The 22,971-nt window shown below is 35.5% G+C and overlaps 1 protein-coding gene across 2 annotated transcripts; it reads left to right on the top strand.

Annotated features, from left to right (window-relative positions):
• The first annotated feature begins 4,005 nt into the window (after positions 1 to 4,005).
• LOC110688680 (bifunctional protein FolD 1, mitochondrial-like) lies at positions 4,006 to 22,362 on the top strand. Of its 2 annotated transcripts, none has more exons than XM_021865418.1 (6): positions 4,006 to 4,415; positions 5,798 to 6,070; positions 12,060 to 12,376; positions 20,992 to 21,228; positions 21,334 to 21,501; positions 21,962 to 22,362. In XM_021865418.1, exons 2-6 carry the CDS (start codon positions 5,872 to 5,874, stop codon positions 22,130 to 22,132), a joined length of 1,092 nt encoding a protein of 363 aa, XP_021721110.1. In that variant the 5' UTR covers positions 4,006 to 4,415; positions 5,798 to 5,871; the 3' UTR covers positions 22,133 to 22,362. The 2 variants fall into 2 exon arrangements, with proteins under 2 accessions (XP_021721110.1, XP_021721109.1); XM_021865417.1 differs by having other exon boundaries at positions 4,007 to 4,415; positions 5,795 to 6,070.
• The last annotated feature ends 609 nt before the right edge of the window (positions 22,363 to 22,971 follow it).

Below are 22,971 nucleotides of genomic sequence, written 5' to 3'. Positions count from 1 at the left end.
TAATCATACGATTATTACACTAATTCCAAAAACTGACAATCCAAATAAGGCACATCAATTTCTCCCTATTAGTCTTTGTACTACAATTTATAAGGCAATAGCTAAAATCCTAGTAAATAGAATTAAGCCATTCTTACAGAAAGTTATAGGACCAAATCAAAATGTTTTTGCCCCGGAAAGAGCGATCCAAGATAACGTTTTGTTAGTCCAAGAAATCTTAAATATGTTTAATAAATCCAAAATAAGTCAGGATGGTTTGCCTTAAAGTTAGATATGGAAAAAGCCTATGATCGGGTTGAATGGGATTTCCTATGGGCCACTTTAAAAGCTTTTGGATTTAATGAAACTTTTATAACATGGATTACATCTTGTGTTACTACGGTTTCTTACTCGATTTCTGTAAATAAAAACTCTACAGAATTAATCACTCCCACTCGAGGTCTACGTCAGGGGGATCCTTTATCCCCGGTTCTCTTTGTTATTTGTATGGAAGTTATTGCTCGAAAATTACTTCATCAATCATTAGATAAATCATCTGGCATTGGTCTCAAAGTTACCCCATCTGCTCCGGTCATCCCTTGTTTACTGTTTGTAGACGATAGTTTATTATTTTGTCAGGCCAAATCTAGAGCGTGTGCTAATATTAGGGATATCCTTAATGAATTTTCTTCAATGTTCGGGCAATTGATCAATTTCCATAAGTCCTCTATAGTCTTTTCAAAACTAGTGAATAATTCTAGAAAAGTTAATTTAGCAAGTTATTTCAATATGACTCCTAAATCATTCCTTGGTCGTTATTTAGGGGTCCTTTTTAACTCCTCGACTTTTACTAAACAGAATTTTCATCACCTTTTAGCAAAAGCAGAAAGCAAATTGAATAACTGGTCTGTCAACTCAGTTTCTAAGGCAGGTAAAACTGTGTTAATTCAAAGTCATTTGGAAGCTTTTCCTTCTTATTCTATGACTACTGCGCGTCTTCCTAAAACAACCACTAACTCTTTGGATCATATTAACCGTAGTTTTTTTTTGGAAACAATCTCCGGATAAGAATGGCCTCCCCATGATTTCTTGGGACAAAATTTGTCAACCCAAAAGTCAAGGAGGATTAGGTTTAAGAAAAACGGAAGCAATCAACTCTGCTCTCCTTGCTAAATTAGGTTGGAAATTAATCACGGATCATAATAATTTGTGGGTTCGTACTATTCGGGCTAAATATTTAAAACATAGCTCTTTTTTTGAATGTAAACCCCATGCTAAGGACTCTTCTTCTTAAGGGGCTGAGATGGAAAGTTGGATCAGGTTCAAATATTCTTTTTTGACTAGATAATTGGTGTTCTTCTACGAATTTGATTACTTTATTAGATTTAAATATTTTTTATATTCAAAATCTAGAACTTACGGTTGATCAATTTATTACTCAAGATCATTCTTGGGATATTGCTGCTCTTTCTTTAGTGGCACCTCCTCACATAGTTCAGACCATTAAAGGTATTCCTTTGCCAGTTAATGATATTTTTGATGAACCTTTTGGGGTTTGTCTGGTAATGGAGAATTTACGGTTAAGGTAGCAACCTGGTTAGCTCATAATTTTAATTCCCTTGCAAAATGGGAATTTTCTTGGATTTGGAAACTAGATATTGCTCCAAAACTAAAGATATTTATTTGGCAACTACTATTTAATGCTCTTCCAACTAGAAATAATTTGATTTACCGTAATATAAATGTCCCTCATATTTGCCCTTATGTAATTCACATGCTGAAACACAGGATCATCCGTTTCTTAATTGTCCATTTATTAGACAGTATTGGGATGCAGATATCGTTAGTCATTGGTTGGGAACTCATGTTATTACCCCGAATCTCCTTACTCTTTTTTGAGACATTCGTCATAATGTTAACCTTCCTGTAAAAAAGATTATTGTTTCTTTATGGAGTATATGGAAAGGTCGTAATGCTCTTATTTTTAATCGTACCCCCTCTACTATTATGAGTATTTATTCTAGAGCTTTCAAAATATTTACAGAATGGAATATTCATTCTCACCTTGATTCTTTTAATGACATTGCTCCCAAGATCCATTCTCCTCTTTACCATAAAACCATCCAAGTAGCTTGGTCCCCTCTGGCCCCGGTGTTTTCAAAATTAATTTTGATGGTTCTGTTCGTAATAACTTTGGGTAAGCCGGAGTTGTTATTAGAGATTATACAGGAAATAATGTCGTGCTTATAATCTTGGTACCTCGACTCCTATTAATAAACTTTTAATTATAAATATTTTGCAGGATAAAGCACGTTGTCCTTGGAAAATACAATTGCTAATGAATGACATCAAGAAATTGTTGGCTCACTTTGAGGTTGTTTCTTCTTGCCATGTGTATTGAGAAACTAATCATACAGCAGATTATGTTGCAGCTATAGACCATCAAATTACAGGCTATGTAAACATTGACCCTAATGTAGATGCTAAGTTTTTTAGTATTTTTCTTATTAAAAAAAACGATTTTTTTTGAAAATAACACCACAAATTTTACAAAAAGTGGATTATAACACCACATAATCTCAAACTTTGATTATAACACTACAAAAAAATCCAAAAATTGGATTTCACCACTTTCTAACTGAATTTTGGATGAAATCCGTTAGTGGGACCCAAAATAGACATGTGGCAATAAGACATTGGTTTAAAAAATAAAGGTAAAAAAATTTAAAAAAAAAAGAAAAACACCCTATAACCCTAACCCAGCCACTAGCCCACCACCGGCGGCCGCGACTCCACAGTCAGAGACTCATACTGACGCCGACAACCCTTCCTTCACCGGCGAAATCACCGCCCATCATCCCCACCCACCACAGCCCCCCTCCCCCCCCCCCCCCCCCCCCCCCCCGCGCAAATCCCACCAATCAGTTCGTGCAAACCCTTACCACGAACCACCGAAAACCACCCATGTCGTTGCCTCACCGCAAAATCGACCTAGCTAGGGCTTCGAAAGTGGTTTTCGACTGGTTTGAAGGTGAAGCGGAAGTACAGGGGTGGTTTTTCGAGGAGGAATCGAAGTGGCTGGGAGGTTTCGGCTGGGTTGGGTTAGGTTTCGGCTGACGGTGGTTCGGCGACGATGTGGGCTGGGGTTTCGGCTAGTTTAGGTTGGGGTTTCGATGGTGTGGTGACGGTATCGGAGGTTTTGGGGCAGGGTATGGTGACGACGGTGGTTCAGCGACGGTCTCGGAGCTTCGGGGGTTAGGTTTGGGTGACGGTGGTGGGAACCCATCGGCGGTGGTGGCTGGTTTAGCATTTTAGGATTTTTCTTTTTTTTTTTTTAAAAAAATAAATTTTTTTAATCTAATAAATGAGTGACATGTGTCAAAAGTGAGCCCCACTAACGGATTCTTGGATGGAATCCGTTAGTAGGTGGTGAAATCTATTTTTTTGATTTTTATGTGGTGTTATAATACAAATTCGAGAAAAGGTGGTGTAGGGGTGTCCGTTCGATTTTCGGTTTGGATTTAGCTCAAATCCAATCCGATCTGAAATATAATTCGGTTTTCAAATTTTCAATCCGATCCGATCCGAATTACTCTCCTAATCCAATCCGATCCAATCTGAATTAAAATTCGGTTATTTGGATCCGATCCGAAAATCCGAATTAAAACTTTTATTTTTAGCATCTAATAGACTCATACAATAATGAAAATAAATACAAATACAATTATAAAAATCACATTTTTCCAAGCCTTAATATTAATACAAATCTTTAAAATAGACATGATTATATAAAATAAATTGTTCAATAGTAACTAATACTAGTACACCACTACACCTATAAGGAAACACCATTACAACAATAACATCAAGAACCAAATAGGCAAACATCACCAGCAAGTAAAAACTTTCACCATGTTAGAGCCACTAACTTTCAACAATAGGTAGCTAGCAGCAGCAACTCAAGACATCAAGCAGTCCATATTTGAGTCATATTCATACATGCTTAATTTTATAATTCGGTTTTCGGTTTAGTTTGGATCCGATTAGGGTCAATCCGATCCGATCCGAAAATCTGAATTTTCAAAAAATCTCAATTCGATCCGATCCGAATTAATAATTCAGTTTGGATTGGATTGGATTTCAGTTTTAATCCGAATTATGGAAACCCCTAAGGTGGTGTTATAATCCATTTTTTTCAAAATACGTGGTATTATTTTCAAAAAAAAAAAAAATAATAAAAAAAAAAAAACCTGAGTCCCTTACCAAGGGAGTGAACTTAATTGCGTAGTAGACAGACCATCAAAGTGAAATCTTGTCGTCGTTTGCAAGTGTAACCGAAGCCCGACTTATGTTATGAAAGTGAGGCCCAGCAGATTCCCCACTTCACTTTTACTTCTCTAAGGAGCAGCGTCCTGACCGTTAATGGCGATAAACAAGTAAGCTTTTTTTTTTTTTTTTATTATTATTATTATTATTTTTTTTATTTTTATTTTGGTTCAATTTCCCTAATTTTTTTGTACTTTGTTTTTTTTTTTTGGTAGTAATTTGCTTAAATTGTTTAGCACCATTGAATTGCTACTTAACAGTTCAAATTTCTTTTACTTTATGGATTGCTTAGAGACTAATATAGTTTTTTTTGGGTTTATTTTGATTATGTATTTTTGTTTATTTTGATTGTTGTATATGTGAATTCAAATGTGTCTCAATTGTATGTTCATTCGGATGAATTGTATCATTTTAATTGCGAAGTATGCCGCGTTAATTCAATTTTTGCTGGTCTAACTTTGCCAATGTTGCTATTAATTCATCAATGTTTACATTGTGTTGTAATTTGAATTCATCTTATCTTGAAAATAAATCTTTTCATCATTTTTGTGATGTCTATTAGATAAGTTGATTAAATACTTATATTATGTTACTATGCTGTAGTTGTAATAATTCACTCATTGATACTAAGGTGTATATTATTATGAAGTATGTCTAGCATTATTTGTCATCATGTTAAATTATATTGTGGTTCCTATTTATTTTTTTAGTTGCTCCATTTTGACACAATGTGCAATTTTGACCTTAATATATACTTCCTCTGTTTTTATTTACTTGCAACACTTCTCTTCTCACGTTTGCCGATGCATTATTTCACTTATTTATATCTTTAATTATCATTATGTAAAAATTATAAATTTTAGATATCAAAATAGTATAAACCGAGACGAATCTAACAAGATCTTTCATGACTATATTTTTTCTTAGCTATAAATCGTCAAAGCTAGTCAAAGTGGAGTACATGAATAGTGTAATAGTCAAACTGTTGCAAGTATACGAAAACGGAGGAAGTATTTAATTGTGTAATCGTAATTTTTTTTACATATTATAAAATTTGAATTAAATAAAATTGAGACAAATCTAATTAAATCCAACATAACTAATGTGTAAATAGCAAATGATAGTCAAAGTGAAGTGGTTGAAACTTTAAATTTTCTAATTGAACACTTTAAATAAAAGAAGGAAAAATTTGAAGCATTGTTGAATGAACAGCTGTAGATGTATAACCTGGAATTTGAATCCTGGGCAGAAAGATATTCAAGAATCTGTGAAAGGATGACAAACTCACCGCAAATTGAGAAGTTCAATTTGATGTCTGATTCACAGATTTATAGCCGTATTTGGTTCGATTCATCATATCTTGTAAACTAATAAAGTTGTATAAGCAATCTTATCCTTGTTCTCTGTACCTTTATGCATAGACATTGGATGTTATTTCATGCTTGGACACTTTAAAAACCAGAATGATTGACAAAAATTGGTACTGTAGAAGTTATAGCAGCACCCTTCAGAGTGGAGCAGCCTTGGATTTTTGAAGTGACCTGTTGGTGAGGACGAAATCAAGGAATGTTGGCAGCAGTGTTACGAAAAAGTGAGGCGGCAATGCATACAGGTCTGAGGTCTTTGAGATCTCTTTCATCGTTAGCAAACAATGGAAGCTGTCAAATACTAAAGTCACCACCTCTTGTCTCCCTTGACCTGCTAGAAGACTGGACTTGCAGAGTTGATCAGGACCGACAAGAAACTGCTTCTATTCCAAATCCTTGTAAGATGTACATAAGTTATTTCTAGTTGAAGTTCCTGATTTAATTACATTTATATCATTTGTATATCTATCTTTGTGTTTCCTCTATCTCTTGTTGCTAAATCTATCAAATATGCCAAATTTGATATTCAACGTATTGATGTTGGTCAGAGGGTTTTCATTCAGGTATTTCCTTAATTGATGCTGTTCACTTATTTAATAATGTTTATATCATGTATTTCCTCCCTTGTTTCGACACACATAGCTGTATAACTTGAGAATAGAATTATTTAGTAATCGTATAACATGAGAAAAGAAACTAAGGAGGTCTTGCTTGTTAAGTGCCGGGATTTTGAAGGTAGAATACTTCTTGGTGAATTGGGGAATCAAGGGGTTATAGTGAGCTAGTTTCCTAGTGGTGGCTAGAATATTACACAAAGAGAGGGAATACATTTAAAATATGGACTCATCTTCTGAAGCCGAAGATGTATGCTTTAGAGAAGATAAGCACTAATAAGGTGATATATAATATTCATCTGAGGTTCAGAAGTGCTTACAGATTTAAGAGCTTTCAAAGTGATAGGGCAAAATCTTTTGCGGTGGGTGACCTAGTGATGAGATATTACTTGATATCTTGATGAGTCTTACAGTGTAATTTTGCAAAAGAGGAAAGAAGGTTCAGGGCTTCAGGAATTCATTAATTGGGTATGTCTTACCATAGAGTATGAAGGGAGCTTTCAGTGAGGATTTTGGACTAGACTGGTAATTTAATTACCAGTATATAAACAATTTAAGCTATAGGATGAAAAATCAGTCAATTATATTAGAATGCAGGAAAATGACCTGTACACTCTATAAGTTGTATCAAGATTGAGCTTGAGCCGACCCTTTTTTTTGTTTGGTTTTGTTTTGCACCCTATATAGTTGAAGTTACAAAATACATTTTGGACCATTTACCTTTGGTTTATATAAGGAGTTTGATATTAATAATCCTACCTTTGGTCATTTTAAATTTGTCCTGCCTTTTAGTTGACGGATAATAACCCATCCTTTGGTGGGTATATTCCTAAATTGGTTCCTAGTGACTTTTAAACTTCCTTTTTTGATTTTTACCTCTCACCCCCATTGAGCTCATCACACCACCTTCCATGACCATCACCATTGTTGCCCCTCCACCGTTGATCAGTCTCAAATAACTACCTCATCGATGCAGAAATGCCACACAGCCACCTCAAGTCTGCAACAAACCAACTAACCAGGTCCTCACTTTCACTCACTCTTTAACTCTTGTCATCCTTCCCATGTTTTGATCTCTCTCCTTAATCACACGTCACTCTCAATTGCCTTTAAATAAGGCTACTGCTTGCTGGATTCTGGTAACATCATCTGATCTCTGCAATTCACTCAACCTACATTTGCTGTTCTGTTTTCAAGTATGCTGTAAAATTGACATATGTAATTGCAATATAAGCTGAAGCCATAATTAAAGTTTATTTGACTTAAACAACAATAATTCAAGGGGTAAAACTAAACATTATTACTATATAGAGAAAGGGGTATTTATGGAAATAGTTGTTTACTTTTTGGTTTGGCACTAAGCAGGAAAGCAAGAGGCAGAGTCACCCATAGTCTCTGGCAGCAGTAGCCAGATAATGGCCCTGGTTAACAATATTTCTAGGAGCAAAGTAAAATTACAATTTTTTAGTCTACAACCTAATTCATAAAATCCATTCTTATTTTCAAATGGAGAGACCATGACTTTTATTTGGAGACTAGGAGCTTAGGGAGAAGGAGATTTGGGAAAGACAAAAGGAGGGAGGAGATAGAAAGGAGCCCGGGGCAGTTGGGACAGTGGTCACTGCAGAGGGGGAGGAGAGAAAGGTTATAGAATTATTATGTACTTATTAACAAAAGGGTTGTCCTATTAGTGACGAATAAAAATTATGGTTTACATGCTATATAAGCCTATACCTGGTTTACCTGCTATAATGATTAAAACCCAATTTGGGAAGTTGCCCACCAAAGGTTGGATTATTCATAATTGGTCAAAAGTTGGGACTATTCAGACTAAGGTGGAATTTTTTCATCAGTTTTTCTTTGTATGATCCATGCCTCACTTTTTGTTTTTTTAAATGATTCAGTGTACTAGTTGAATGATGAGAAGAGGTAGAGGTAGAGGCTGAGATTGTTTATCTGCTGCATGTGCAATATGTGGAGTTTGAGCTTAGTGGTTATAAATTGAGTATGCTTATGTACATATAAGGGCTTGGGTTTTAAAGAATGTCGAAATAATTAACCATATATTTAGTGTGTATAAGTAATTTATATGTTTGATTTTGGATTATTGATTCATTTATTAGAATGTTGGCCATAGGGTTGGAGGTGGGTGTTTGATCATCTGGGATAAGCAATGGTGGATACAATGAGAAAGACTTGCTTCATAAGGTTTGGAATTTTGAAATTACAGTCTAGTAAACTAGCAAAGTCCTATAATGAAGGTGTCTTATTATTTTAGGGCACACTTTCAAAGTCTCTTTTTGGCAGTCTGCAATGTTTATAGTCCTTGTTTAGTTTTAGGATCAAGGAGGGATAAAGTTTTGATCTTAGAAGAAGATTGTTATGGTGATCAACTTTTATAAGTCTAATTATAGAACTCTTTCATATTCACTTTATTGCATTAGGTTGTGATAATCCTTTATTCTAAACCAATGCTTCGTTACCCTATCCATTCAAACCTATGTATGGATATTACCTAAAGGCACGACCACACAATATAAATGTTGTATATTAATATAACTTACAGAATAATGCTACTCTTAAAATCATACAAACCATTCCATTTTTTGAAGCTGTGAAGCAACTAATGGAGGTTTACAATAAATGAAAAGGAAAACAAGCACTACATTACGAATTGATGCAGTATTACTCTCACCATTTTAACCATTTTTTGATACCTCGTAGTTCTATATTGCGACTTGGATTTTTATGCACAACAAAAATGAGATTTTATGTTTTTTACCATTCAGATGATATAAGCCTCGGTCCTTCAAAAAAAAAAATGAATATTTCTAATTTGGTTTGTCCTGTTATTATATATATATATATATATATATATATATATATATATATATCTGAATATCGCAATCATTTATCCATATTCTCACTATGCTATTTTTTTTCAAACTTTAAGTCTCATTCATAATTTGCACTCAGATATTTTGATTATCAGATGCTCTTTAAGTATGATTATATCATGTATATGCATTCTTTTACTCTTGTTGCTTTGCTTAATTTTCAAGACTTAGGTGCAACGAACCCACTCCCACCACCCTGTCACGCTTGTCACAAGCTCCCATGGTTTACCGACTTAGTAAATTTTCTAGCATGTGGGGAGTTTACACCTTCTTTTTCTAAGAACCAACGAAAGAAACTCAAGAGAGAGGCAAGACATTATTTGTGGGATGATCCCATCTCGTATAAACGAGGTGTTGATGGCTTACTTAGGCGTTGTGTTCCGAATGAAGAGGTGCCTAGTGTTTTAAAGATGTGCCACTCGGATCCTAGTGGTGGCTATATGGGTGTCTCTTAAACCGCCACTAAGATTCTTCAAAGCGGTTTATGGTGGCCACATCTCTTCAAGGATTCATGGGGCTTTTTTAAGATATGCGACCGTTGTGAACGCGTTGGGAATATCTCCAAGTGAAATGAGATGCCTCAACAACCCATACTTGAGTTGGAAGTGTTTGATGTGTGGGGTATCGATTTTATGGGATCGTTTCCCTCGTCCTTTGGAAATCAATATATCCTTGTGGTAGTTGATTACGTGTCTAAATGGGTTGAGGCCATTGCCTCCCTAACTAATGACCACAAGGTGGTTGTTTAAGAAGGTAATTTTTCCAAGGTTTGGTGTACCAAAGGCAATGATAAGCAATAATGATTCTCATTTTATTCACCATGCCTTTCAAAAGATATTGCGAAAGCATGAAATCCATCAACGATTTGGCCTCCCATATCATCCCCAATCAAGCGGCCAAGTGGAGGTTTCCAATCGTCAAATCAAGTTAATCCTTGAAAAGACGGTTGCAAGGAATCGGAAGGATTGGTCGGAAAAGTTGAATGATGCTCTTTGGGCCTATAGAACGGCTTTCAAGATACCTATAGGTACCACTCCATACCGCCTAGTCTATGGCAAATCATGTCATTTCCGATAGAGCTTGAACACTGTGCTTTGTGGGCAATCAAGAAGATTAATTTTGATTTGGCAAGTGCGGGGGAGAAAAGGTGGTTAGATCTTCATGAGATAGAGGAGCTTAGACTTGATGCTTACGATTGTGCTAGTACCTACAAAGCTCGTTCTAAGGAAGCTCACGACAAGCTTATTGAGAAGAAAGAGTTTTGTGTTGGTGACAAAGTCCTCCTCTACAATTCCAAGATGAAGTTGTTCCCCGGGAAGCTCATGTCTAGATGGAGTGGCCCTTTCTTGGTAAAGGGGATGTCTTTGATAGTGGTGTCGTGAAAATTTCCCCTTTGGATCCTCATCTTCTTTTAAGGTTAATGGACACCGGCTCAAGAAATACTTTGATGGAGTTTTCGTTGGTCTTGTTCACAAGATGATTCTCTACAATCCACCTTGAATGGGTGGTAATCGTTGAGCTAACGACGTTAAACAAAAGCGCTTACGGGAGGTAACCCGGATTCTCACCTCTTTTCTCTTTTTATTTTTCTTTGTTGAACTTTGTCTATATTTCTTGTTTTGTTTTGTTTTGTAGGTTACCTTCAATCATCTAATATGAATTTAGGGTGATTGATGAGGAAGAGGAGAATAAGAGTTGGTGTACTTTTTGTGAAGCAGGGGAGAGGGCACCCCGCGGTAATGGAGCGGCCGCAGGGTTCTGTGATTTAAAAAGACCAAATGGTGCGGGTGAATGAACGCGGCCGCAGTAGAATAAAAAAGGGCGCGGCAATGTTATTAGGTTAAAATTGCACAAATGGATCAGTTTCAAGCCGCAGTTGCCCCGCGGGAGCGGAAAATCAGGAGAGGGCACAGTAGAAGTGGGCGGGCCTCTTACCGGGTAAAATTTTAGAAAATTTTGCAGTTTGGGGCCGCAGATGTGCCGCGACCTACCCACAGGCGCGGCAGTTTCAGGAGAGGGCGCGGCTTCCGGGCTTCTTAATGGAACCGTGCCCCTTTCTTTCTTTCTCTCTCCTCTCTTATTTCTCATTTTTATCATCACTTTCCTTTTTCTCTCTCTTCTTCTTCTCAAACCCTAACCCCCAAATCAATTTTCTTTCATCAATTTCTTCAATTTTTCAATCAAAATTCACCAAAATATTTTAGTTTTCTCCACATTCCCTCTCAAATCACACCTGAGTTGGAGCTCGTAACCGAAGCTAGGGAGGGCAGAAGGGATTGACGTGCTGCCTGCGTTCGAAGCAACTTGGGAGGATGCGGAGTCCATCAAGGCAAGGTTTCCAGATCCACCTTGAGGACAAGGTGGCTGTTTTGGGGGGGGGAGTATTGCAATGAACCCACTCCCACCACCCGTGACTCTCACCTACAGCAGGCGCCAAAGAGGGCAGCAGGAGCAGACCATCAACAACACCAACCCATGGCAGCAGCAAGGGAAAGCAGGGGACCGTTGAGCAACAGAGCAGACCAGCTACTTTAGGGTATTTGTTTGTAGTGTGCTAAATTAGAAAGTAGACAAGAAGAGTACTTGTAGTAATTAAGGCTTTATTGCCAATTCTAGCTTAGTAGTAGTAGTATAAATAGTTGTTGTCTAGGAAGAGAGAGGACATCTAGATATTTGTATTAGACTTTGGAGAGTCATGGCCTAAAGCCATGTTTATCATTCGCAAGCTTTAGCTTAATCAAACAATCAATCTTTCAACCCATTTTCTGTTTATTACACGCATTCCGTTGCATTAGGGTTCCAAACTGATTTTTTAATTTTATTTTGTAGTATGTTTTGCGTTGATTGTTAATGATTGGTTCTGGCTACTTCGACAGCTAACCAGCTTACTGCTGCTTTAATTGATGGGAAGGCAATTTCTGAAGAGATCCGATCCAAGATAGCTAATGAAGTAAACCGGATGAAGTCATCAATCGGAAAAACCCCAGGTTTAGCTGTAATTTTAGTGGGTGACAGAAGAGATTGCCAAATTTATGTTCGTAATAAAATCTTAGCCTGTGAAGAAGCTGGAATAAGGTCAGAAGTTGTAGACTTACGAGAAAGCTGCTCAGAAGATGATATTCTCAGTGCTTTGTCCAATTTCAATGAGAATCCTGAAATTCATGGTGTTCTTGTGCAGCTTCCTCTTCCAGAGGTAAGATCTGAATTGCTACATAATAATATATTTATTTTACTAACTCAGACTCGCTTTTGATGTCTTGATGATTAGTTATTGGAGTAAGTTATCTTTAGAGTTTATCTGATGATAGTAAGACATTAAGAACTTGTCATGATACTTATTGGTGCTTGCTAGTTTATCAACAGGTAATAAAGCAAGACAGTTATATTTTGTTTGAAATGCCAGAAAAAGCTGCAACAATTCACACTAATTCCAGAACTAATGTATAGGCTTAAGCCTCTTAGCCCTTAGAGTGAAACAGTAGTTGCTAAGAAGTAACAATAGGAAAAGTGAGTAACATGGCCCACAAATACTTTTTCTAGTGGCAGAAAATTACACATGCTTAATTGACTAATATAATCTGCAAACGTACTAACAAACAAGTAACAACTATATACTAAATAGTAGATATTAAAACAGTGAACAGCAGGTAAGAATTTCATAGCTTTTAACAAACATGCTTATGGCGCTAAGTGAACAGCATGGAGGGTTACCGCTTTTATGGCTGTAAAGTAGATGAGTTGATACTCTCGCTTACTGGTCAAAACTAGGTCTTATTGTAACACCTCGTAATCACCATATCATTAGAAGCCTCAGCCTTACAAGGATTCAACATGAATATACGACCCTTAGGAGTCGTTCCCGCAGCGCTACTGGTTCCAATGTCCATTACTCTAGGATGGTTTAGGTGGGTTATTGGTCTCTTGGAATTTTCCCATCTTAACATCTTTCTCCTTTGTAAAGAACTTATACTCGCGATGCTCAAATTCTGTCAATAACAGCAAGTCACGGTGTTTCTGTCACAATCCTTTGTCGGGTGGTTTTTCTCACACCTCTTGCAAAAATAGCTTCTATTGGGTTTGGCATTATCTCTATTCCTGCAGTTTTTACTTCCTTGTCCATAACTCCCCTTCTAAAGTTTCCCTTATTGTCTCTCGTATTGAAGTTCCCATTTCCTCCATAATTCTTTGCTCCCGAAAACTCCCATCACTCTTCTTTTGCCTAGTTTTATAACTCCCTTCCCGGATCCCTTAAACTTCGTCTAAGGTTTCACAAGTCACTCTTCCAAACTTTCCCTTTAAGGCTTAGGTCAGTCCCTACTCGAACCTCTAACCTCTGTCTTTTGACTCTACTGTGGGTACCGCTTGAAGGTGCAAACCTCTAATTCTATGAACTTACTCTAATAAAGTTTCTCTCGGTTTTGGCTCCACCATAAATCAGCTTTGTCCCTCAAGTTATACACAACATTATTAATTTTTAGCACCTTGAGAAAACTAATAGCTTCAAAGAGCTTATCAAATTCCCTAATCCAACCACCTTCTTGAAAACTTCTCCAAAATGGTCTATGACTCCCTTGGCTCACAAGTTGACTCATGTTCCCAGCAGTGTTGGTTAACTTTCTAAGGGTAACACTCATTTTAAAACCAATGCGTCTATTATTTCCAACTCTCAAAGACATCTTGAATAACTTGAAATAAAAAATACACATTTAAAAAATAAAAGAAAAACTTCATAAATCTTTTATTAATAACTGACTAACTTCCACACTTAGCTAAAAAGGTTTTATTAAAACAAGTACTGTATGTTTGTCACTAAGAATTATTAAACTCATAAGAGCCACTAATTGGCTTGCAAAACAAAGCAAAATAACTTGCACTAAGGGCAAAACTAGAAGAATTAAACAATCAACTGCTACTTCTGTAGTCTTACTCCTTTTTACTTGGTTTATAGCCCGAATCATCTTTCATAGCCACGGCTATTATATGGACCGGAGTAATGATTTGGGCTATAATTAGGCTAGGTACTTGGTCTCTTAGAACAACTCACTATGCCATCCTTTCATTTTGGTGAGTTCGATTAAATGGGGTAAAGATTCTAGATCATTTGGATGAGGGATGTCTAAGTCTTCAAAAGATGTGTAGCTAAGATGTAGATATGGTGGTGATGGGGGTGGCATATCAAAGTTTAGATTGTTTAAAACATCTATTTCTTGTGGTGTAATTTGAAGGGGAACTTTAGTAACTTATAGGCTTGTGGGTAGATTCCAGCTGTTCTCACTGTTATGTAAGTCCGCCTTAAAATGGTTGAAGTTCCTAGCCACTTTTTTTCATACATGTGAACAATTGTATTCCACAAACCAATGGGTGTAATTAAATTCTTACACTTATTGATTAAAGGTTCATACTTGGTGTATTAGGTAAGTTTACTAAGGCTAGAAGGATGATCCATGGTTCTTCGGCCATAAATTTCATATTTCTTTGCCTTTTTATATCAATAGCATGCCAAATTATATTTATAATAAAAGAACACACAAGTATAACATTCGTTTTAACTAGTCTTTCATCAAAGAATTGCCCTCTTACAGTTTCCATTATTATTTGTGATAACATAAACTATTTAAGTAAACATGTACATAAAACTCACTATCAGTGGAACAGAAATTCCATGAATATTGAAGCTATTTGAACCTATACTTAGACTAATGCACATAAATTGTTTCCAAAGTTAAATAATTTCAATTCATTTTGTTTATTTTTGAAAATATTAATGTGCTCGATTCTTGATCTAGGACGGTCAAACCCGTATCTCGTGGCGAGCCTTGCCTAGTTAGGAGTTGTACCCATTATAGGCCTTAACATGAGAACTTGAGCATCCTTCTCATTGCACATGTTTATTTAATAGTTGATGTTATCACAAATGATGATGGAAACAGTAAGAAGACACTTCTATGATGAAAGACTAGTTTAAAGTTTTGAACAGATGTTATACTTGTGCATGATTTTATTGTAGATATTATTTGGCATGCCATAAATATAAAAAGGCAAAGAAATACGAAATTTATAGATGAAGAACCGTGGATCATCCTTATAGCCTTTGTTCACTTACCAAATACACCCAAGTATGAACCTTTAATCAATAAGTATAAGAATATAATTACACGTAGCATTTTGTGGAATACAGTAGTTCACATGCATGAAAAATAATGGCTAGGAACTTCGACCATTTTTAAGGTTGACTTACATTACATTGAGAATAGTTGGGATCTACTTGCAAGCCTAGAAGTTCTAAAGTTCCCCGTCAATTTACACCACAAGAAATACAGGTTTTAAACAATATAAACCTTGATATGCCACCCTTCTCACCATCGCATCTCATCATGACTACCTATCTTCTGAAGGCTTAGACATCCGTTATCTAAATAATCTTGATATGCCACTCTGGTCACCACCACATATACATCTTGACTGCCTATCTTCTAAACCATATGAGCTTTAATCTCCACCTCATTTAATAGAACTCACCAAAATATAAAGGTGCATAGTGAACCTCCTATTCCAAGATACCAAATACCTAGCCCAAACCATAACCACAGTCCAAATAGTAGCCCAAATCGAATATCCCTCTACTTTAATATTGTTGTATGAGAATACTCCAAATAGAAGTAGTCTAACTTAAGAATAAACAAACTCCTTATCTAGGTGATCCAAATCCTAACTTCCCGATTCGCATAACGACTCCACACCTGTAATCAAGAGTTCAGCTTACCAAGAATGGTAAATAAGGCAAACCAAAAACAAAAAAGAATACACGTTAGCCAAAATGACAAGCATATATGAGTGCAATACATGTCAATACTCTTCTAGGCAAACATGCTTTTGAAATGTTTAACTATTGTTCAAACATGCCAAAATAAAACTTTTTAAAATTTACAATTTTCCACATTTAAACTTGACACTTATAAATTTCCAAATGTAGCAATATTCCAATATAGAAACTTCCACTTATTAGTCTCCAAAAATATAAACTTTTAATGTAAAAATATCAAGTTTCCAAATCCAATTTCTCTCATCAAGATAGTATCTTTTGAGGAAAGGCTAGATCATACAAAGTTCGCAGCCTTATTGACTCTAATATATATTCAATACTTAGGCTCATAATGAGCTTAAAAAAAATTAATTCCATTGTTTCCATAACTTGAAAATCACGGAATTCATAAACCACTTTTATTGAATTAATAAACACCTAAAAGATCAAACCTTTTTAATTCTTGAAACTTATATTATAAAATCACGAGTTCACAGTTTCTAATATGTTTTATAAAGCTTGGTTCAAAGCATTCAATCATTAGCTCAAATATTCATTCAATCATTCATATCAAACATGTGTATCTCAAAGGTCTCTTGACCACAACAAACTAAAGTACGGTTATACTTGATCACAATCAAGAGAATCCTTAATTAATATAAAGTTAACAAATAATCACAAAACTATACACACTACCCTACTTGTGCATGAACTACTAAAATATTAACCTTATAAAAATTATAACTTTATTTCTTATTAAACACTAATTTATGTTAGTATCATAATAATAATAAATTAATATCAAATAATTAGAATTATAATTTTGGCAAAATTAGCTTTAACACCCTGTACTATTGCTTGGGTGCAGCCAACACCTCGAACTATAACTAGTAGCTAGAATACCACATACCATTAATTTGGGTGCAATGTGTGTCATTTATGGGTATTTTTGGGCACTCAAATTGAGACATTTCTAGTAATTAAAAGGTAATTGTTGGCACGCATGGCACCCCAATCAATATATAGTTTGTGGTGTTTTAGCTACTAATCAAAGTTTGGGGTATTATTGGCTGCACCCAAGCTGTAACTCAGGGTGTTGAGGCCAATTTTGCCTAATTATAATAGTGTTTTTTATTCTTTTTTATTTATATTTACAAAAAGGTCACGACAAAGGGAGGGAAAAGAGTGCAGCGATGGTAGGCGACGCAGGTGGGCAGTGTTGAAGGAGGCAATAGTGGCTTCAGAGAGAAGGGCAATAGGTGGTATTGGTGGCAGACTGGCGGCAACTAGGAGCAATGGTGGTGGCGATTGTAAGGCAATTTTGGGCTATTGTATTTGGCTCTGGTTGCATGAGAGGAGAAAAACCAACGGAAGAAGAGAAGAGAGGGAGTAGAGGGTCATTGGTTAAGAGAAGAAAAAGGGGGAATTGCTTTTTATTTTGGTGTGAGTGAAGGAGAGGAATTGAGGGTCTATTTATAGGTGTTTAGAGGGTAGGAAGATAGAGTTTAAAGTATGATAGGATAAGGAGAAAATAAGATAAAATTGGGGTTAGTTAATGTATTTGAGTTTGATTAAGTATAGGTTAATGGTTCAATGAGAAGAATTTTGATAAAGATTCATTTGGTTAGAAGAGTGAAGATAAGTAGGATAATATAGAAAAGCTTAAAGATTAAGTTTTAAAACAAGATAATACTAGCTTCGTTCATATTATTTGCAATGATTTGACATAAAGTAGAGAGGAAAAAGGTCCAGCCGTTGCAAATAATAGTAATTAAAATTATAAAACTAAATAATGCTAACCCTTGAAACTTTTTTTTTTTTTTTTTTTTTTTTTTTTTTTTTTTTTTGGTGGCAGCTTTATAAAAGCAAAAGGAAAAATTGTTAAAAATAATTCAAACTTTCACCCATCCGCTAAAAATTAGTTGAAGTTTCAATATTTTCTTAATGATACAAACTTTAAATGAGTATCCGCTTAAAACGAGATATTTTACCTACAACCTAAATAGCCGGTTAACATTTTCTTTTTTGTGATAAATTCATTTACTCCCTCCATCTCCAAAAGAACGACCCTTTTGGGTTGATTTCACGGGTATTTATAAAGTTAAATAAAAAAAGTAAAGTATATTGGAAAGATAAATTTATATGGGGTTTACAAAAAAGTAGAGAGAGATAGTAATAAAAGTATATGGAAAAAAAAAAAGTTTTATATGGAGAAGCTAATTTTGCACAAATATTGTTGCAAATTGGTGGGTATTTTAATGTTAATGAGTCATTCTTTTTGGGACTAAAATTAGGCTAAATGGGTCGTTCTTTCGGGGACGGAGGAAGTAGAATTTAATAAACTGGCAATTAAAACTTTAACCACAGTTAATTAACAATTAAATAATTTAAAAATCATTCAAAAAATTAATTAAAAAAAAACCCCACTCACACCACCAGCAGCCTCCTCCTCGGCGACGCCAACCCAGCAACCCTGCCACGTCGACCCTCACTAGCTATTCCTACCCCGCCATCGTCCTCCCTTCCCCCGAACCACCAACTACGAACTCCCTTCCCTCCTCCCCCCCGAAATAACCACAAAATAGCCCTCCCTCGTCCCTGAAATCCCCAACTGTCCCCTCCCCATCCTTTGAAAACCCTATGGGGGTGGTGTAAGAGGTAGCTGGGGGTTTTTGGTTGTGAAAAAGGAGGGTTTTTGTGGGTTATCGTGATGGGTGGAAGTTGAGGAGGGGAGGAGGTAGGGATGTTGGGGCCAGCGAAGGGGTAATGAGTAGCTGGAGAGCCAAGCAAGGTGGCTGGTGCGCCAGAGGTCGCCGAAGAGCCTAACGCCAGGAAAAAGGGGTGTTTGGTTTTTTTTTAAAAAAAATTAATAATAATAAATATTATTTATGTCTTTTAAAAATATTAAAATAAATTTTAAGAAATCAAATTAAATTGTGAAACTAATCAAACAATGACATGTGTCCCTTATACCTATTATTCAAGTCACCGACAGTTTGTAACTTGTTTAAAGTGGATGCCCTTCAAAGTTTGTATTTAGAAAATATCAAAAGTTCGACTTGTTTTTAGCGGATGGGTTAAAGTTTGTATTATTTTTGACAATTTTTCCAAGACAAAATTGATTATTTCTTTTTTTTTTTTTTTTGATAAAAATCCGAAATTCTAGTTTAATAATTAGAGAAGAAATTGATTTAGTTAATTAAAATATCATTGTGAAATCCAAAAATATATATGTAATAAATTCTAAATCCAAAATCAATTTATAAATCGTAAGATAATAATTTAAATGTTATCTCTAAATAATTAAATTAGCTAAATATCATTAATGTATAGTAATATATAAAGTGAAAGGGGGTTTTGGGTGATAAATTTTACTTTCCCAAAATACCCCTCAATTAAAAAAAAAATACCATCCTTTGTAAAAAAAAAAAAAAAAAAGTTGTAACTACTATCTTAAAAAAACTACCATCTTTAGTTAAAAAAAATACCTTCGTTATTTTTTTTTTATAAATATTTTTCAAGAAAAATCAAAATACGTAGTATATTATTTGGCCTACATGACATCATCAACATATATTTTTTTTATTATATTTTATCAATATTTCTTAAACCTACTAATTTTTTTGTAAAAAAAAATAATTAAGCGATAATATTGTTGAAAAAAAAATCGAGCTTGGTAGATTACTTATATTGCACACGCACGCATTGTGCGTGTCTCTTAGCTTGTTAAGATAAATTCTAAAATAATCTTATATATAATCAAGATATACGTACAACATGAAAGTATTCTAAAATGATTATAAATATGGACTGACCTACATATTATAAAAGGTAATTAAAACTAGAAATTATTGATTATTGATTATAATTTCGAAATTCCGAAAATAATATATTTGTTAGTGTAATATAGAATTATTAAATATTTATGTCCTCTTAATATTTTGGTGCCAAAATTCGAAATATATTTTGGCTCCAAATTAGTATAATTGATGGAAATTACTAAAATATCCTTATTGATCTAAAATAATTACGACAATAATGCTAAAAAAATTAGGGTATTTCAATCATCTTAGAAACATGCCGGCTTAGACGATTTTCTAGCTTGTTCAGTGAACAAGCTTAATTTAAACAAATCGATGTTCGACTTATTAAGGGTTGTGAATAACTTGTTCATAAATTCATCTATAGCCTCAAATCCTGATCGTTAATAACTCGTTCAATCTCAACTATAAGTAAACACGAGAGGGGATCAGAAGAGCCTGTAGTTGGCAGAGTCCTTGCAATGTGGTTTTAGTGAAAGGGAGGAGAAAATTGAACTATTAGAAACTGGGAAACAGCAGCTGCTGCTCTTGCTGGTGTTGCAGAAGGGAAAGAAAGGGGAGAGTTATGGTCGTGAACCTAATAGACAAAAGGGACTTAGGAGAGAGTAATAAGTGGGAAAAATATGTATTTTGTGGGAATGGTTGACTGACAAAGCAGTATGTATGTGTGAAATATGCTTGTTTGCAGTTTGTGAAAGCATGAAGGAAATTTTATGTAAAATGAGGTATTGAGATGCATTTTGAGGAATCAACATGTAGAATAGGTTAGAAAAATCTCCTCTGTTTATCACTAGGAGGTTAAGCTTCATTTATCTTAAACTTGTTAGTACTGCCAATAATAAATACTCATGTTTTACTATGTTTGTTGTTGATAACATGCTTCATAAGTTTTTGCTTCGTTTTTTGATGGTTTAATATGTAAGTTAATAGTTTTACGCGAGGGAATATTTCAAACTGAAAGTAGTTTATCAAGTGTTTCCTTCTTCTTACAAGTTAGGGTGTGTTCTATTCACCTATTTTAACATATTTGAACTTATTAGGCCCCATAGCTTATTCTTCCCTAAGTTAAATTATCAGAACTTCTCCGGAATTTGTTTTATCTGTTCAATCTTTTCTTGATCTTATCTTTTGCTTTTGTTTCAATGCTGCATTTGTAGTCTAAGAGATACCTTTCATTATGTGCAGCGTTTGGACGAGGGAAAAATATTGAGCATGTTGCCATTGGAAAAAGACGTTGATGGTTTCCATCCATTGAATATGGGGAACCTTGCCTTGAAAGGGAGGGAGCCGCTTTTTATTCCATGCACCCCTAAGGGTTGCATCGAGTTGTTACTTAGGTCTGGGGTGGAAATCTATGGAAAAAGAGCAGTGGTGATTGGGAGGAGCAATATTGTCGGACTGCCAACATCCTTGCTTTTGCAGGTATTGCTGATATTATCATTTTCAGCAAAAGGATGAAAATATTCTAGCTTTAGCTTTGCATCTTTATACTTTTTAAAAGAGTCTTAAAATGAAATTATTGAACAGAGATATCATGCCACAGTTACTGTAATACATGCCCTTACAAAGAACCCAGAAATGCTTGCGCGTGAGGCTGATATTGTGGTTGCTGCTGTGGGTATGCCAAATTTAGTTCGTAAAAGTTGGCTCAAGCCAGGTGCTGTAGTCATTGATGTTGGGACATATCCAATAGAGGTATAGACTTGTGCTCTTAGTTTTTTCTTTTCTGTTGACATTTCAACATCTGTCTAATTAATAGTCCCTCCTTCCCTACTTAATTGGCACATGTTCCTTATAAAACCGTCACTATTTAGTTGACACACATGTCTCTCTTTCCATAATGGATCCACTCAATTTTTATTATCTCTATCACCTCAATTTGGTTATGTTCCCGTCTATCTCGATATTTGTACAATCACAAGTTATAAGTATTAGCATATCTACCTTTTGGTTATTTGTACAATTCTTGGCTGATCCAGCTTTGTGGAAGAAAACGCAAATATTACGATGAATGAAGAGTCATCAGCATATTTCTAAATACACAATGATTTAACTTTGCTGTTTAATTTCGTTTCCATCTCAATTGACATGTGTTCCCTTTATCTTGAAAATTTTCCTTTGACCTGCAAATTTCATTATTTTCATATTGCCTCAGGACTCAAGCTCTGACCAGGGTTATCGGCTTCTTGGAGATGTATGCTATGGAGAAGCAATCAATGTGGCATCCGCCATCACCCCCGTGCCAGGAGGTGTGGGTCCCATGACAGTTGCTATGCTTCTGCTAAACACGCTTGAATCTGCCAAGCGTTTTTATGACTTCAGTTGATCTAGGTGTAGGTTTTGTAGGAGAGTCAAGAATCTCAAGATTATCCGGAATTTTGGGAAATATATTACATGTTTCCCTATCAAATAGCATTTTCTCCGACCTTGGTTTTTCATAAACATTGTCCTGTAGAACATAAAGTTTTGTTCTAATATTCTGCTTTATGCCATTACTGAACACAAACTTTGTTAACTTTCAGTAATAAAATTCCTATCATGGTGTTACTGGAGAAAGAAAGACTACTGGCTTCTGGTGGAAGATATATATATATATATATTTTTTTTTTTTTTGACATAAGCTTAAACGACAAACTACATAAAATAATTAAAAGAAGCAGTCGTAGCAAGGTTGTGGGCCTTCTGGACCACATCCCGCTGCACTTTGTGAATGCTGCACCAATAAATTCTCGACTGAGCTGATGGATACGATCTACCATCCATCTAAGAGTAATATCCTAATATCCTGATCCTTTAAAGTCCTGAGTGAGTAAACCAAAGAACATGAATCGGTATAAATAGTAATAGCACGTAGCATCCGTTTGATAGCCAACTGAAGCCCCTCCAAGCAAGCATTCATTTCCGCGTGTAATGCTGATTGTGCCAACCCATGGGAAACTCCACCCAATGACCCCGTGTTCCCCGTACTCCCCAAGCTTTGGGAAGAACCCCATTCCTAGTCTATGAGTGTGCCTATTCCAAGACCTATCGACTAGAATGACCGTGGGCCTCAACCCTTGACCCGAGTCTTGTAAAATAGCTCGTAGAAACTCGGGAGGGTGGTCAACAATCTGTTCCGGTGAGTGTAAAGATTTAAGCATATTATCTGTCCCTGTAGAAAAAATG

The sequence above is a fragment of the Chenopodium quinoa genome, unplaced genomic scaffold, assembly GCF_001683475.1.
Source record: "Chenopodium quinoa cultivar QQ74 unplaced genomic scaffold, ASM168347v1, whole genome shotgun sequence".
In the NCBI taxonomy this organism is placed as follows: Eukaryota; Viridiplantae; Streptophyta; class Magnoliopsida; order Caryophyllales; family Amaranthaceae; genus Chenopodium; species Chenopodium quinoa.
This window is presented reverse-complemented; position numbering and strand designations above follow the sequence as displayed.